Source organism: Gymnogyps californianus, chromosome 5, assembly GCF_018139145.2.
Source record: "Gymnogyps californianus isolate 813 chromosome 5, ASM1813914v2, whole genome shotgun sequence".
Classification (NCBI taxonomy): domain Eukaryota; kingdom Metazoa; phylum Chordata; class Aves; order Accipitriformes; family Cathartidae; genus Gymnogyps; species Gymnogyps californianus.
In genome coordinates, this window is record NC_059475.1 from 7,167,268 (window position 1) to 7,185,052 (window position 17,785).

At 37.0% G+C, this 17,785-nt stretch overlaps 1 protein-coding gene across 2 annotated transcripts in view; it reads right to left on the reverse strand.

The window, feature by feature from the left end:
• The window catches only part of KIF18A (kinesin family member 18A), a 41,729-nt gene extending 25,131 nt beyond the window's left edge, over nt 1–16,598 (reverse strand). Inside the window, exons 1-9 of one of the 2 annotated variants that reach the window (XM_050897716.1) lie at nt 16,246–16,598; nt 15,407–15,564; nt 14,180–14,284; nt 13,042–13,152; nt 10,033–10,230; nt 8,519–8,695; nt 7,536–7,610; nt 7,155–7,264; nt 2,118–2,280 (exon numbers count right to left, since the gene is read on the reverse strand). In XM_050897716.1, coding sequence (XP_050753673.1) covers nt 2,118–2,280; nt 7,155–7,264; nt 7,536–7,610; nt 8,519–8,695; nt 10,033–10,230; nt 13,042–13,152; nt 14,180–14,284; nt 15,407–15,564; nt 16,246–16,573 — 1,425 coding nt within the window. In that variant the 5' untranslated portion in view covers nt 16,574–16,598. The remainder of the gene's footprint in view (nt 1–2,117; nt 2,281–7,154; nt 7,265–7,535; nt 7,611–8,518; nt 8,696–10,032; nt 10,231–13,041; nt 13,153–14,179; nt 14,285–15,406; nt 15,565–16,245) is intronic. The other variant, XM_050897717.1, reaches the window with a different exon arrangement.
• Nucleotides 16,599–17,785: the final 1,187 nt, after the last annotated feature.

The following is a 17,785-nucleotide window of genomic DNA, read 5'->3' on the forward strand; positions in this document are numbered from 1 at the left end:
TTTAAAAATTAAAAAAATAAAAAAATTGTAAAACAGATTCCATGACTGATGCAGAAATCTTCAAGATAAAATAGGTCAAAACTGAGTAGACTTCTTCAAACTCAGCAAGACAGTTAAAAAGTAGCTAGAACACAGGAGCACATACTAACTTTTTATTTTTCCATACAAAAAGGAATGCTCTATACGTGTTCTCCTGTTGGCACAAAGGTTTTCTGGCTAACACTGCTGTAGCTGATACCTAGCATGCAACAGGAAAACAACACAGATGCAGAAATACAGGTAACAAGAGCGGAGGAACGGGCATTAGGCAGGAGGCCCTTTAAATGGGCAGTATCCAAGTTCTAAAAAAGTTGGAAACAGAGGCAGTTAAGTGGAAAATAGAAATGATTTGTTAGTGGTCCGGGATGGACTGAATTTCACAAGATAAATTGACAAAATTTTTGCAACAAGAAAGCATTTGTAAGAACAGAGATTAAGGTAACCTGAACTCATACATAAGCTTTTTCCTTCTTTCTCAAATTATTGTTTTGAATTAAAGTGTTCAAACTGGGGTTGTTCAATTATGGATAAGATATCATTTGCATCATGTTAACTAACGTAAAATCATTATTACATCTAGTTACTGAGCACGGACAATTAAGTGTCAAATGAGAAAATACTTTATAAGTAAAACTTCTCCCTTAAAAATTAATATTTCAGAAATACTCCTGTGGCCTAACTGTATTTTACAGAGAGAAAACCCATAGGCATTTAGGAAAATAGCAAATGTGTAAAAACACAAGGAAGAACAGAAGCATTATAGTGCACAAGGGAAACGTGAGCAGTCACTTTGGTAATTAAATGACTGGATTCCAAATTAAAATCCAATTTGTTCCAAAGTAGTCACAAAAGGACATTTAATTTTACCATTACAGTGACTTACTCTTGTTAATAAATAAGGCATTGTACTTATAGGACAGTGACTCTTGACCCTTAGTAAATCACATCTATAAGTTAACTAATGGCAAAACCAACATTTGAGTGCAGCACTACCAACACTGAAAAATAAAAGTTAAATCAGCGCATAAAAAACATTTGTATGAAATAGAGTGTATGAAGGTATAACTCCTCATTATGAATAAAGATACAGCTGTGCTCCATTGTAAGCAGCATTTAAAACTATGGCACAGATACAAAATATTACTTCAGAGTTTCTATGGCATAAAAGAGAATTCTAGAACACATTAGTCACTTGAAATATCTTCATTAATGACAAGCAAAAACGTGTGATATATTTTCACTCTGACATTTATCTAAAGGACCAAATTTCATGTGAATCACTGGGAAAAAATAGTCATATGGTAAACTATCATTTTCGGCCAAATACAGATTGTTACTGTGACTAAGCAAAATCAGCCCCATCCTCAACTTCATATCTACATAAAACATATATTCCTTTAAGCAGAAAAGTTAAGATACCATCTAACCAATGCTTACTTGTTTGTACTTTGATTCTTCTAGAAAGACATGAGCATTTAATGCTGCATAACAGCAATTGTTCATACTTAGCCCCCAAATTCTTCTCTTAAAATTCAAGGCAACTAAATGTAATTATTTCAGTTCACATGACTCTGTCCGTAAGCAGCTATCCAAACATCTTCCTGGTGACAACTGAAAACACCAGTGACAAGAATCTATCTTGTTTAGCACAAAGTTCATGCTTTTCCTTATGAAACACCAACGGATTACTCAGCTTGATAACAGCTTCAATGGCTGTACCATACATACATTAACATGCTTTGGTTTTGGACAAGAGCACCATTCCTAAGTCTAGTCAGGTCTTAAGTAACTATGACAATCAAGCCTACATAAGGACAAGTTGAAAAGTTTTCACAATTAGCAGCAATAAGCACATCAACAGTTTTTCTGTACAGTGTGGAAAAAAATAGCACATCTGGCATTACTACTACATTTTCTGTATTCATGTCAGAAAATAATATCTGAGTGATAAGTGTGTCTCATTTTAATTAAATATTTAAGCATTAACTAATTATGTAAAATTACCTAAGCAAAATTCATCCATTAGTACAGCAAAATGAAGAGAAATGATACCTTGTATTACATTATAGAAAGCTCACCTTTTCTACTCTTTCTTCAGAGCACATCAGTTGAATTTGTTCATGACATTGTTTCTGGTAATATGTCTTCAGCGCGTTTTCTTTCAGTCGCATTTCCAACTTGAGGTATTCTTTTCTGATTTCCTCACGGTTTGCGAACACATTTTTAAGGATTTCTTTGTATCTATTAGAACCAAAGGATAAGAATAAATAGCAAATTACTTACTGAAGACTTTTTTTATGACCATCTCCTTTACAAGGGGAACTTTCAATTCCAAGTTAATAAAATAAATTTAATTTTAAAATAAAACAAAAAAAATTAAGAGGAAAAAAGTAAAGCCTGTTATAGATGAGCACTAAATAAAGTGTCAGTACATCACTAAAGATTTTATGTACTCAAACTGGAAATGGGATGTGAAATGTTGAAGGGGTCACTAAAAATAAACCTTGTTGTATTTATGAAGATATCTTTCTTTTGAATCCCAGTATCATCGGGAACTTCTTCACATAAATTTTATCTCTACCTCCAGAAGATACTAAATATCCATGTTCTCTTCTACTTATACCAATTTATTAAACAGATCAGACTACTGTTGCCATAGACACACAAAGTCTCCTTCAAAAAACCTGCTAGCTATCTCAAAGGAAAACCACAAGTGTCTTCAGTTGCTCACTTTCTCTGAAGTTCTCTTGTACAATTTTAATCACTAATGCACAACAAATATCAGAACATGCATCATGTTTTAACACATACTAGGCTAATAGGGGGAAAACCAAACTAGTGACAGAAGGTACTTAAGAGTTATTCCAAGGAGACCAATGTTTAAATGGCCTCAAAATCTGCTTATCCCTAGCCTGCAATGCAAATCAGAATAACAAGGATAAGGAGAAAGCCTGGAAGCATTACCATATTGCAATAAAAGTTTCAGTGGTGGTACTTTTCCACTTCACTCCTGAACACTGAAAACGCAGTACAGAATAGCCTAAAAGATACTGTACATCTTGATAATGACCAACCTTGTATACAAGCCATTTCATAACACCCTATTGACTTGTTAGAACTTTACATAAGAATAAAGGCACAGTTTAACATGCAAATGTTCTAAAGACATGCAGCATTTGAGGTCATTATTCAGTGTTTAGTATAAAAGATCATAAAATTAAATACTGTAAAAATACTATAAAATAACACACAGGTTCAACTAGAGAGAAGTTGGAGACATTCTTGTCATGTAGTTGGCTTCTTGCCTGTGTGTTTCAGAAGTCACAATTCCATTTCATAGTCTAAAGTCTGAATAACTGAGTCTTTTATTCTAGTGTTTTACTACTCTCATTTTAAAAACAAACAGAATTAACAAAGAATTCTTCTCTACAATTTTAGAAATTCAACAGTTTTACCTAAAAGTGTCCAGAGAATGCTATCGTATCTAAATGAAAATGTGTACTAAAACACACACAGAATTTAGAAGTAATATTTCTTTAAGGAATAAAATAGTCAGCTGCATAATATCAGAGTTCTGACCCTACACTGTTACTATCTATACAATCTGCACTACTATACTATCTATTGCACCACTGGTTGGAGAATTTTTTTCCTCCATAGTATCCATAGAAACATGGTTCCTCTCCCAGCTGCCTGGGAAACGCAGCAATAAGAAACGAAGGTGAATCCTCTCTCAATTTCCCTCACAGTAAAACCCTGGGCATAATTTAAGAGAAGCTGCAGATTCTGATTCTATATACAGTCACTGTGAGGAACTATTATCCGTAAGTTAACCCTTTGTGTACTTACAGTCATCAGTGTCCCAAATACAGCATCAAGTACAGAAGCCTTTGCAAAGCTCCTACGTTGAGCTGGATTCACTCTTTCAGTAAGCACACTTCTATTCTTATGGAGTTATCTTTACCCTCTCTTCTTCACTTAAAAATGACAAAGTGATCCTGGAGGCATATCCAGGGTATGAGCTCTCTGGACTACCTAGTCTCAAACTGCTCATGGACCTGTCAGTGGCAGTTCCAAAGCCAGTGTCCACTGTCTACCTCAACAGGCTCAAGACTTGAAGGGTTGGCAGACAATGCATCTCCAAGGTTTAGACAACAGAGGGAGCAGGAATGACCTTTGGGTTTGAAGAAGCAAGTGGTGTAATCAGGGAGCCTCTTCCAGATAACAGTGAAGCAAAAGCAATAGGTAGCTAGACTGAAACACAAGATTGTGGATAAGGCTCTCTACCCTGTCTGAAACGGAAGGGAGAAGACAGCAGAATACCTTCAAAACCTGTCAATGAATATGGGGGAAACCAACACACCACCCACACCATCAGCAGGATGGACCTGACAGGATCCTCATGAGGAAGAAGAGGATGAAACATCCATTTTATTGCTGATACCTTGAGGGAATGGGATAGGCCTACATGCGTCTCTATGGATATTCCAGAACATTAAAACCCAAACATTCTCTGACCAACAAATCTTGGCATAGAATATGTTCAGCATTTTGAGAAGACATTTTAGAGACCTTGCCCTTGACTAATTCTTCCCACACACATAGAATGAAATAACGGGCAAATCACAGGAAATTAAATTAACCTTAAAGACTTACAGTGCAAAAATATGCAGGAAAACTGTCAGAACTATCAACATGACTTAGAAACCTCCACTTCTTTTGAAAATTAAATTTAAATAACCTGAATGAGAGGTTTATTGAAACCTCTGGAATGCCAGTAAAATGAAGCTCAGTTAGAGAGCATTTTGCTTTGAATGGGTTTTTACTTTTGCCTCAGAAGGTTTTCCAGGTTAAAAAATAAGCACATTCAAAGGACCAATTAAAAAAGAGTTAACTGAATAAACCTAGGTGAATAATTCTCAGAACTATGTGATGAGATATGCAGAGACAGATCCAGAAAGACTTTCACACCAAAACCTAACCCTCTTATGGAATAGATTGACTTCTGCAACAAAATCATACATCACATGTCTTAATTTGTTACTTATTGTGTGCGCTCTCATGAGAGACTGTCACATCAGAACAGATAGACAGGAACATCACCAAGAAGAAGAGACTAAGAAATATAAAAGCAACAGACAGTAAGGAACCTACAAACATAAATTAAATTTTTTGTGGAAAGAAGAACTTCAAGTTCTCGCCTCTCTCAAACGTTGCAGGAAAGATACTACTGAAGTAGTATCTGCCAGCAGTAGCAGCAGCTGCTGTCATTTATGCAAACTATGTTCTGCCTATCCACAAAAATGACCTAAAGTTAAGTAGCTTTGCTGAAAGCTAGCATTCATATGCTCCTTCCTGCCATGTATGTGTGTCATTTCCCGCCCCCCCCGCCAGATTACTAAAACAACTAAACTGGACTCTGAGGAGAAACACCACCATTAGCACAGAGTATAGTTTTGGAATTTTTGTATAATGCAAGAGACAGTCAAGTTCTATTTGGTAACATGTTCCTAGAGTTATTAAAAAAACAGCTTTGTAAATATTCTACTGTCCCTCTCCCCAAAACCTATAATCTCAATTTTAAAAGTCTGGATCTTGACCAGTTTATTGATAATATAACTTTAAAACTATAGTAACTTTCTCTTACTTGTAGGACATTTTCACATTTTTTGGGTTATGAAGATAAGCTTGCTACCAGAAAAAGGATATTTTTCCTGTTATTAAAGGACTCTGCCTAGTTTTAAGAGTCCCGTGAGATGGACTTCTATCATCCTCCAAGTAAGACTGTTCATAGACAGATCTATCAGGAAGCTTTTGTTGCTATTATGTTCAACTTTTTTCCCCCTTTCTTAAACATATTGTATTTCTTTATTACATAACACTCAAATATAATACTACCCTATTTTGTTACATGTCATTCTATTTCTGTCATTAGGTTATTGTTCAGCCCACATACAGACCAGTAGTTTAGCTGTTTAGTTGTTTTGTTTGTTTGCTTTTTTTTTTTTACTTTATTTTTATTTGATGAATTTTTAGGTGATTGTCTGGCTAGCAGTTATTTTCCATCACTGGACTTTCACCAGTGTTCTTCCTGATAACACTTCAGTGAATGACCCTATCCTAGCTCTATACCTCCCACAAATACAGATTTTCACTGAGTATTTTTGCTACCAAACCTTTCACAATCACCATTTCATTTTTATCTGCCACTGCATATGTATGTGTACACATGTATGTATACATATATATGTATACACACACATGCACTCAGTTTTTGAAAGATAGTGCTTTCACATGCAAATCCTTCTAATAACACAAGAATAACAATAGAAATCAGATCTGAAAAGTCAAGGTGACTTACAATCAATTCATAGCTATTTTGCTAAATATTGGCACAAAATAGGATAAGAAATTTATAAAATTTACATTTGATTTTAGTTTTTCCTGAAAGCCTACATTACAATATGATACTTTAAACAACCAAGATCAGAGATGGCTCTTATTTTTCTCCGAAGTCTTTAGCTTTTGGTAGTAGAAAAGAACTTCTTAGCCCTACAGAGCCCTGGAGCTTCCTAGAACACTTGTCCTAAAATCTTTTGTGTTATTAATGGTAGAATTTCATCTGCACATTAATACAGAATAACATTGGTAGCCTTGAGACAAAAATACCCAACTTTCCATAAAATATCTTCATTACAATAATGAAGCTACTGATAAGTTTTAAAAAACCCAGCACATAAGCATTTTAAAAGCCTTCATAAGAAAGTAACTATAGATGCAAGACCTTCACCACTGATCTAAATTGTGATGTCAGAGTGAGTTATGTCAGCTTCTTGAGGATCAGAGTACATGCTTATCTTGCAGTGCTTTACGGAATAATTTGCCTAGAAGGTTAATATTAGGATACTTCCTCAAGTACATGGTATTTGTTTTAAATCCACCAACAAGTTGTTCTAAAAAGAAGTGTTAAGTTACACAAAGCCACACCTACTTTAAGTAAAGCAATGTTAAAAATGAGGAAACCAATACTGAAAAGAGTAAGTTTTTTTTACAAATGCTTTTACAAGTTACGCAAACTCCAGTTTTGAAGCAAGATCATAATGTGACTAATTTACCTTTGTATTTCCACTTGCTGGTTGTTTGAAAGTACTGCAGCATTACGATTTTCAGGAATGCTCGCTTGCTTTTCTTCATATTCTCTCAGTTTCTCTTTCAACATTAGGATCTTAAACAAAAAAGGGACCTTTTAGTTGGAATATGGTTTTTTTGGTTTTTTTTGTTTTTAAAACCTATCATTCTGTGCTTATGTCTTGAAAAGCTTTACAAATGGCAGTAGGTGATGTTCCTCTTAGAGGACAAAACATCTTTCTTACTTCAAAAGACTACAAGGGAGAATTAGGACAGTATTGCCTTTTAGGTTCAATCCGATAAACATTTTCTGGTGTTCCAAGTTATAACAATTAATCTTTCAAAATTTAACAAGATTTTTTACATACCTCTTTCTTTTGTTCATTGCAAATTTTAACATACTGGCTTATGTGACTGTCCAAACTAACCACATTGCTCTTCAACTGTTAAAGAAAAGAAACAAGTTAGAATTTAAGAAGGCTCCTTCATGTTTTTCTGCATAATAAATACACTGTGTATAAGTACTACATAATTACAGTTGCACTATATTATGAGGAAAGGGATGAATAAAATCCTGACTTGCACAACAAAACTATGACTCTCAGCTTTTGCAGTCATCTGTTGCATGCCCATGGCCATGTCATTTCCCTCAACAGAACAATAAAAAATAATTACATTTACATGTGCAAGCACATTTTGCATTTATTCAGACTAGTTTTACTATTTAATGTGTATCTTGTGCATTTATTATTAAAAACTATCTTTAAGTATGCAACAAATCGAAACTACAGTCAACCCCATATTGCATAACAGAAATTAGGAGCTGCAATACAAAGAATTATGAAAAAAAAAATCAGAATTATAGAGAGCAGAAGACAGGACACTCCAGTAGCTTTTCATTTATCAATATAATCTCACTGAGCTTCTTGGCTCCAGCTGAATTCTACCTGTAACAAACCTGGACTGGCTCTTGTACAACTGCTCAGACATTTCTTTAGTATACTTTACAGTTCCCTGAGAAAGTAATAAGTAAGGTACTGAAACTGGCTGCAAGTTCTACCTGCTGAGGATTATTTCTAAATTTAATGCTCACAAAACATACTCTTTTAAACTGGCAGACTAATGCCATTAATGAAGCTATGTTGCTTTTAGGCCAGAACTAGTATCTACTCTGTATCTACTACACCTATCACTCAGATGATGAAGAGTTGACTGTAAGAAAGAAGAGGTAACAACAAAATTTTGAGACAAAAGTGAAGGAAATTATAATCTTCTAAAATAAATAACTCTCCATCTCTTAATACTGTATTATTATACTTTGAGAAAGATCAACAAATACCAACATACTCACAGAAGACTTGATATCCTTTGCTCGGTTTGCATACTTAAGAGTATTATATGTATCATCATAGAACATAGAAGATGGACTAACAGCAGCTATCATTATTGTTCGGCAATTTCCCCCAAGAGAATCTTTCAATAAACGAGTAAGCTTGCTGTTTCGATAAGGAATATGCTGTTTCTTGCTCTAGAAAGAGTTATATGCATTTTTAAGGATTAGTCAACTGTACTTTAAATACTCACCTGCCTAAAAGTCTGCTTAGAATTTCAACAATGCCACAGAACACAACAGCCTTGAAACTTTTCTTTGACTCAAGTAATTTTTCTCAAAATTACATATACATTTCAAATGGTTTTGGATCTCTTGGAACTGTTTAATGCCTTTATAACACATGTATTAGCCAGGTTACTTTCTGATGTCTGGATATGTAACAACTATTTTTGTGATGTGGGCAACTAAAAGAAAAGGTAGACTGCATTAAACTACTTTCAGTTCACAGAATAATCGAGGTTGGGAAGGACCTCTCAAGATCCATCTAGTCCAATCCCTCTGCTCAAAGCAGAGTCAGCTCAAGTAAGCTGCCAAGGACTATGCCCAGTTGGGTTTCGAATATCTCCAAGGATGGAGATTCCACAACCTTTCCAGGCAACCCAAACTCTGCTTTGTGAAACTTTTTTTCAATCACATCTACAGAATCTTCATCTCACGGTACAAAGTTAGGTCACTCGGACCCCAATCCCACACCGTATAAGTCAACATGAAGAATCTTACTTATGTCCATGGTATAGATTTTAAATTCTGCCTCCCACTCCAACGACATGGTAATGAGAATGTGTGGCACCAGGAAGGGAAATAAAAGCGCTGATCATTTTCTCCTGGCATATTTGAAGGGGGAAATTGCTAGCTGACCAGAAGGACAAAAAAGGGTGTAGCTGTAGGCAATGGACTTGAGTTTGGCAAAAATTCAGGAGGTTTCGTCATTCTCCCACACAACTGCCCCCACTCCTTCCCTTGAGCTGGTGAGCCAGATCAGGAGACTAATTCGCTACTGTGAGCGGGGGGGGGGGGGGTGGGGGGTGGGCGATGCATGTGTGGATGTATGTAAAAGCACAAAAGAACAACTTTGGATAGGTGTTGTTTTCTCCTATAAAAGCCTCCTCCCCTAAGATTAAAGGGCATAAATCTCTGGAAAAATCTTTGTCCTCGTAAGGCTATTTATTTACTCATGCAAGCTTCTCTACATATTCTTGATTTTGAAAAAGGTGGGTAAGAAAAGCAGGTACATTCATCTTTGACACTATCCTTAGGTAGCTGCACACTATTTCTGAGAACTCTTTCCCATTGGGACTGTCTTTCAGCTATCACAGAGATGATGGTGGAAACCCATAAGAAAACCTTAAAGGAAAACGTTGATGTGAGAAGCGTCAACAATGTAATCCCCATTACTCAATGAGAGCTTACCATTTTTAAAAATGTTCTCAGAACACTAGGAGGTGAAGACTGCATGGGAAAGCAGCACATACCTTTGGATCTGCCAAGGCATTAATGACATTTCCAAGAGCTAGCAGAGAGCGGTTAATATTTGTTCCTTCTCTAAAACGAGCCCCCTTGGCATTTGTCGCGCTGGCACGTTCAGATCCTGCCAGGTCAATGAGAGACATTTTGGCGATGCGAACATTTTGGTTAATACTAGCTGTTTTATCTTGCTGCCTTAGATAAATCTACAATAAAAAAAAAGAAAAGAATTAAAAAGCAACCACTAACCAGTCTATTGTTACTCTAAGCAGTAAGTTAATTTTACAGTGTAACAACTGTTTTCAGAAATTTTTATTGGAATCCTTCTCGGAATCCAAGTTAAACCTTTCAGTACATGTCTAACACCAACAGGCAGTTTGGCCTCATGGAAAACAGTGAATCCATTTCTGACGCTTACCTCTTAAACTCACCTGCTTCAGGTATTAGTAGGGCAAAGAAGCAGAGTGTGGTTGCACTGGATTTGGCTGGGATGGAGTTGATTTTCTACATAGCAGCCCATATGGTGCTTTCAGATTTGTTACCCAAACAGTGCTGATAACACACCAGCGTTTAGCTTTTGCTGAACAGTGGTTGTACGGTGTCAAGGTGGTAGGCAAGAGGTCGCAAGGGGACAGCTGGGACAGCTGACCCCAACTGAAGCTTCCCTAAAGTAGCCATTGCTTGAGGACTTGCTGGGCATCAGTCTGCTGGTGGCAAGTGACTGCTTCCCCCCCAACCCCCTTCACTTATTAAGTGAACCACAAGGTATTTCCTTCTCCCTCTCGCTTTTGCCCTTTTGATTCTCTCCCCGATCCTGCTGCAGAGGATTAAGCGAGCAACTGGGCTGGGGCTTACCACTGTGGTGAAGACTGGTGAGCTTCAAATGAATTTTATAGCTAAAATAGCTCTCGATTCTTCTGCACTCAAGATGTATACCACACTATTGCACTTTAAAAAATGGACACCTTTTTAAGTTTAAAGGCACCTTTAAGAGTATGCCATAGAGATATATATATAGGGATAAACCAGGAAAAAGGCTGGTCTTTCACTGATTTAGACTTAACTGCAACTACCATTAATAGGGGAAGAATACTCATTTACTGCTGTGAAAACACATACTACTCCAGGGTTTTTTGGAAAGCTGTGACTCCTGAGGCCACTTGTTCCCGCTCATCCCTTCTTTCCTGAAATTTTCACAATACAGGAGATATACAAGGAACTAAATGCTTTTGCTTCCTTCTGCTAGTGAAGGTATTCTTTCCTCTGGTTTATGAGGAAGTACACAGAGCATGATTATACAGTCAATAAGAAGAATTACAGTTATCTTTAGATGGCTTTTACTTTTTCGAGATTCTCTATAAATTTCCCCTTCTTTTGTGTTGAGTGCCTTGCCATTTGTAAGGCTAATGGTTACTGACACTTTCACGAACGCACTTTTAGACAGTGAATTGGGAAAGAGTTGCCAAACATACAAGGTGATTGACTAATAAAGACAATATCTCAGAAGTTCTGTATCTTTAAGCTTTGTGCATGAGAAACGAAGTCTTCACAGCAATTTGTAACAGAAAGAAATTGACAAGTATTGAGAGTGAATAAAATTCTTATTACTTGCCACAAAACGTATGTCCATACCAAATAGACATGTTTCTATATCAAACAATACAAGTAAGTTCTGTTGTACTATTTCTAGTACAACATTAAAAAAAATTAAAAGAAGAAAAAAGCCACTTCCCTGTACTTACCTTGGTAAAGTAGCTATCTCAGGCTGGTAGCACTCTACCAGAACCCAGTAACTATCATTAGTGAAGTAGGGAAAGGTGGAGTGACAGCCAAAGTATGTTGTATGACTCAAGCTTTTATAAAAATTCAAAAGATACAGGAAATGGCCCAAAGCAGAATCTTTTCTATTTCTTTGTCCGTCAGCAGAACATTTTCAATAGAACAGTCTGGCAATTGGGATTTTACTTTCAGATGCAGTAATTGCCTGACCTAGATAGAGATTTTAAACCTAAGCCAGGTGGTACAGTAAGGCAAAACTTGCATCTCTAAAATCAGCTCAGAATGTCCTGGGCCAAGACTTTTACTACTTTCTGAGTCAGCTCCAGAAAACATCCTGCTCCAATGAAGTTAACAACATAAACCAAAGCCAGCATACAAGATAACTGACCTCTACAAACAAGAGCAACTCTTAAAATAACAGAAAACTTAAAAATGAAGAGAAAAAAAAACAGAAAAAAGAGGTTTTAGCTAACAAGACTAATTTTTAAATATTGTTTTTTAAAAATATCACAGGTTGTATATTTAAGAGGAATCAGAAGGATAAGGTGGTGGTTAGCAAACAGCAATAGTCTTTGGAGAAGTCTTAAGTTCTAGCAGATTTGTACAACATGCAATACTCATCTATGGAAACTAAAAATCAGCATTTCATTTTGATGATGCAAGTATGTGTATGGAGGTATTTTCAGAGAATATATACTGCTTTAGTTGTTCTAAAACTTGGTACATATCAGAATATTAAGAAATCACATTAGTGTAAAAATCAACATTAACCAAAATAAGAAGGATGAGAAAGTACTAGAGATTCTCAGTTTATAGTCAGACGTATAACTGCATTCTGTAAAATATTTTTCCTAGAAAAATGCTGAGCAACATAATGAAACCAGAAAGTATTAAAAAGACCCCAACAACTTTCAGTTTATAAGATTACAATATGGAAGTATATTCAAAGCTCAAAATTATGGTTTTACAGAAAAGATATTTCTTCTAAGGAATATTAGTTCAAACTGTTGGAACTAGAGAGGTTTCATTGAATTCGTTTTTTCAAATATAATCACTATGAACCTTTATATACTTAGAAGGACTGAGAAGTCAACAAGAAGAGTAAACTGGAAAATTTAAATCTCCTCTCACCCAGACTAAGGTTCAACACAGTTTAAAAAAGCTTCCATCGTATTCAACTTTAAACAAAAACTACAACTCACAGTAATGACGACTGTACATCTGCTATATCATCTTACCTGAAAGACAGCATGGGACCGAGAAGAGGAGGCATTCACATCTGTGGGATGCTGTGTTCTATTTTTATTTCCATAATCCAACATTTGAAGGATTTCCTCTGCCGATTTAGGCTTTAAGAGTAGAGCACAAGGTAAATGCACTTTTTTTTCTTTTTCGTCAACTATAGGAGATTCTACGCTTATTCTAAAATACATTAACATTCACCTTCAAACAAATAAAGGAACTTAAAATCTTAGTTACCTAGAAATAAGAGAAATTTCCTGTTTTGGAATTGAGGCACTTCAACCATTCTCAGTTAAAAAGCAGTAAGGTATGAAAAACAAGCACTTAACTGTAGAAATTTAAATCAGAGAATTTTTTTAGTGAAGAATTTAAACAAATCTGCAAAGGTTCTCCACAGTTAGAAGGAGTCTTATTTAAGAATGATTGACTTAATTTTTCTTGTTCTAATGCATTAAAGTGATATACTAATTTTTTTACCAAGACCCAAGCTTTGGGAAGGATGGTGTTCATAGAGTGAGCCAAACTAATAACACTGTTTCCTGTTGAGTCATTATTCCATGTACACAAAAGCTGGAAGCTACATAGCATGCAACATACACTAAAAGGCTGCAAGAAAATAGGTCCACAAGAGTGGATTTCTAGACTGGAAAACTAAGTTCTGTCACTGACTTTGCCAAAGAATTGCTATGCTGGCCTGGAAAAGTAATTTAACATGAAAATTTTCAAACATGGTTATTTAAAACCAAAAATAACCCTGAGACACTGCAGAGGTGTAGAACACTCCAAGATGGCACTGAAGGCAGTGAATTTCTTTAACAAATGCTAAGATGTTTTAACCAAAACACAAATCTTCCAAAACCTGAAAATAAGCATCAAACCAATGGTACCCTTTCGATAATAAGGACTGAATGCTTTTATCCATTTGTATTGAAGAATATTAGCAGGTTTTTTGCACAACATGCTTTTGAATAATTAATTAAGTTTGCAAGTTCCTAACGTACTGGTGATTATGGCCAGAAAAAAGCCCACTAGGAAATTACCAAGTTGCATACAGCTTTCACAGATCAATGGGAATTTCACCATTTTCTCAAACAGATTGTGAGGCTTCCTGAATTTCAGTATCTATTTACATACCTGATGTAATGTTAGACCTTGAACTACCACCCCTTTCTGGGTATCTTCACGAACAGCCAGAGGTCCTGAGTTTACCAGCAGATCACGGATCTGTTCATTGTAGACCTTTGAAAAGGAATTTAAAACCTTTTAATAAAACTATCTCACCATACTTGACAGGATTAAACTTAACTAACCAGAAATCATCACAGTATTTTTTAATGCTTAAGACAAAGTAACAATTCATTCTGTAGATTTTTTGCCAAACAGCTTTCCTACACTGAGCTTGAAATATTGAATTAATTCAATTTGCATGAATTTTTTTAGCCATTGAAGTGGGAGTCACTCTTTCCTAGTAAATAATCTTTATTAAAAAAAGTTTACTTTTTTTTTTACAAAAAAAAACCCAAAACTTTTGCAGCAAGCATGAATCCAAAGCATTTATTGTCCTCTATTACACTTCATAATCCATACTTCAGCGAGATTTCTTAATCCAAATGTACTTCTGTTAAAATTCTTAAATACCTTATTTCTTGGTCTGTGGAAACACTTGAAATAGCACATGGCAAAGCAAACTTTTCCCTCCTCCTTCTCCCCCCCCAAATACTAACTATTCTTCCATTAAGACTTTGAGGGTGCTAGAAGGTAACAATTTTACTACTACTGCTTGACAGCAGTGCCAAGACAGCTATTTGTAAAAACATAACTGTGATGCAAAAAAGTTGAGGAGAAGAGAAGGTGACAAAGAACAAAAGGAATATTTGTAAGGAGGTAATCATTGGCACAGTAGCTCTAATTCAAGTAGTTGTACTGTATATGAAATAAGTAAAATAAACTGAAAACTTTAAAAAACATCATCGAAAAGAGATTAGATATCATTTTGTTGTGTGATTTTACAGTGCTTATAAGATTTTATTGTGAAGTCCTGAAACATAACCCTGAAAAGATATTTTCTTGTACACATCAACAGATATCCAGAGGGATGTAATTGATCAGCAAGACAGAAATCATTAGAATGTTTAGTAAATATACTAGAAGAGATCGTCCTTTTTGGGCAGCCTTCTGTAAAATAGTAACAGGTACCTATGAATAACACCAAATTTGTGGAGCACAGTTCAGTTCCATTCCTATCAGGGACACATTTTGTAAATTCCCAGAAAGGGCCGGGGGAAGGCAAAACTAGCTTGTCTTTATTTATTAAAATACGCCTTATTAAGAGCAACATACCATATGTAGAAACTCACTTACCTCTAAATAAGAGACAGCAACATTGCATATTTTATCTTCTTTTATTTGATCCATGCAATTATAAAGTGCCATCATGGTTAAATACATCACTCCAGGATCTTCAGGGGAACCTAACATTGTATGAGTCTTTCCAGCTCCCGTTGCACCATACGCAAGCACTGAATTTTCGCAAAAAAACAACAAAGCAAAAAGATGTACTTTATACCAGTAAGCTAATCAGGAACACAAAAGTCAAATGGACATTCACACATCTGTCATTCTGCACAGCTGTTTTCATAAACTGATCAGATCTTTTATTTAGGCTTTACCTTTTACAGCTATAATCAGAAAGCTATTTCAAAATCACATTTATTTTTGAATTTTCAGTTCAAAATTCATTCACTGGCAATTTGCATGAAAATATTATTTGCTTACTCTCATAACCCTAAGCCATCAACTTACTGCAGGTAGGTATTTCATTTCCTCACTACATTCCATTTGCCAATTAAAAACCCAAGCTCTTAAAGAGAGTTCATAAAGCAGGCTATCACACATTCAGTGACACAACTGCTTCTGGTTGAATAACTCTTTCCAGAGGACTCCCCTCATACGTATGCATATTTCACATAAAATTCTGAAGTCTATTATAACCCTAACATGAACTCATTTTCAAAATAGAGTAGAGCTATCCTAACTTCTGTAGGCTAAAGAGTCAGCCTCTCATATCTATAAATTAAGCCAAAATGCTTTATTTATATCTCAGCCTTTTTTAAGGCCTCTACAGCAGTCAGATACAATGGTAGAACCTTTGAGGAATTTAGTGAAGTTTTTGAATTGAAGAAGATAAATAGCAAAGTTACCTGTGCAGTTATAGCCATTTAAGAAGCCATCAATTAGACATTTGGTAGTATGCTCAAAAACTTCCAACTGGGATGAACTTTCAGCAAAAACAGCATCAAATACAAATTTAAGATCTTTCTTTTTTCTTTTATTAATATCCCTATGGGTCAGTCTCTTCCCGTGAAAGAAGCTAACTTCTTCCTCCTTCGGATCAAAGACCAATATATGCTGGTCAACAACATGAACAACCTTGCTAAAGTTGCCATCTTTTTCCTTTTGAGACTCTGGACGGACACGGACCACCACTTTCACATGATTACAGACATCTTCTTCCTTAGCAGCAGACATAACAATGTCCCTTTTGTGCCCCTTCTTCACTTCCAAGACTCTTTCAGATCAAGCAGCTGAATCTTTTCTGCAGTTGACAAAAAAAGAGTGAAAGGCTTTATATTTCAAATATAACCTTTCAAATAGTTCACATCTTTAATCGGGACTAACTTCTTGCACTTGTGCTGGATCTGCTCATCCCTTGTTAGTTAGCCCTCTGGGCTGCCACAATGATAGCACAACTTCGGGAAGCGCTCTAACTGGCCTGAAAAGGTGACCTACTTCAGCACAGCTTTAAGAAAACTAAGTAGCATTTCACCAGGAAATTTGTAAGCTTATTTCAACAATTGAAACTACTAATTCATCTACTGGCTTTCCTTTATTTCAGAGCAAGCTTGCAGATGAGCTACCAGGTTTCCACAGACCAAAGCGAGTGGTTTTCTTGTCCTTCAGCAAAACACAGAGTAGCAATGTGGTTTAGTCACATTGCATGTAGGTTTAAAGAGACAGTTAAAGCGGGATTCACGTTAACATAATTTGCGTAGGATACAGAAACATGTTCCATAGATGTCAAACCAGAATTTCCTTTTAATGGGCCATCCTTGCTGGTAACTGAGGGCCCTTCACTCCTAACGGCAGACAGCGACCTTCGCGGTAAAGGCTCTCGGTAACACTTTTTCAGCTTCAGGGCAAGCTTGCCCTCTCTCAGCCGAGCCACCCCACAGCTGCTGGCATGACTGAGACACGGTCACGGAGCAAGACCATAACGCGGAGGGAACACCCAGAAGCAGGCGAGCGGGGGGGCCGCAGCCCAGCCCCACCCGGCCCTCTTGACTCGCTCCTCACCCCACCACAGACAGCTCTCCCCCAGGGCCCACCATCAGGCTCAGCCCCACAGCACAGCCAAGGGTACGGCGAAAGGGCCCGACCCCAGCCCAGACGCCCGCCCGCCCGCCGCCCGGGCCGCCACTCACCTCAGCGCCACGGCCCAGCAAACCACCGCCAACCCCGGCCGCCGAATTCAAACACAAGCGGCCCGCCCCCCCCGCCTTCTCATTGGCCGCCGACCTCGTGACGCCGGCAGCGCGACGGCGCCAACGGTAAGCGTGTGGGGACGAGCAGCGGCCGCGCGGCTCAGCCCCTGTCAGGGCCTGCCTGCCTCCGCCGGCGCGGGCGCCCCCGGGGCCGGGCCGCTCCGCTCCGCGGTGCCCAGCAGGCGGGTGTCGCCCCTGG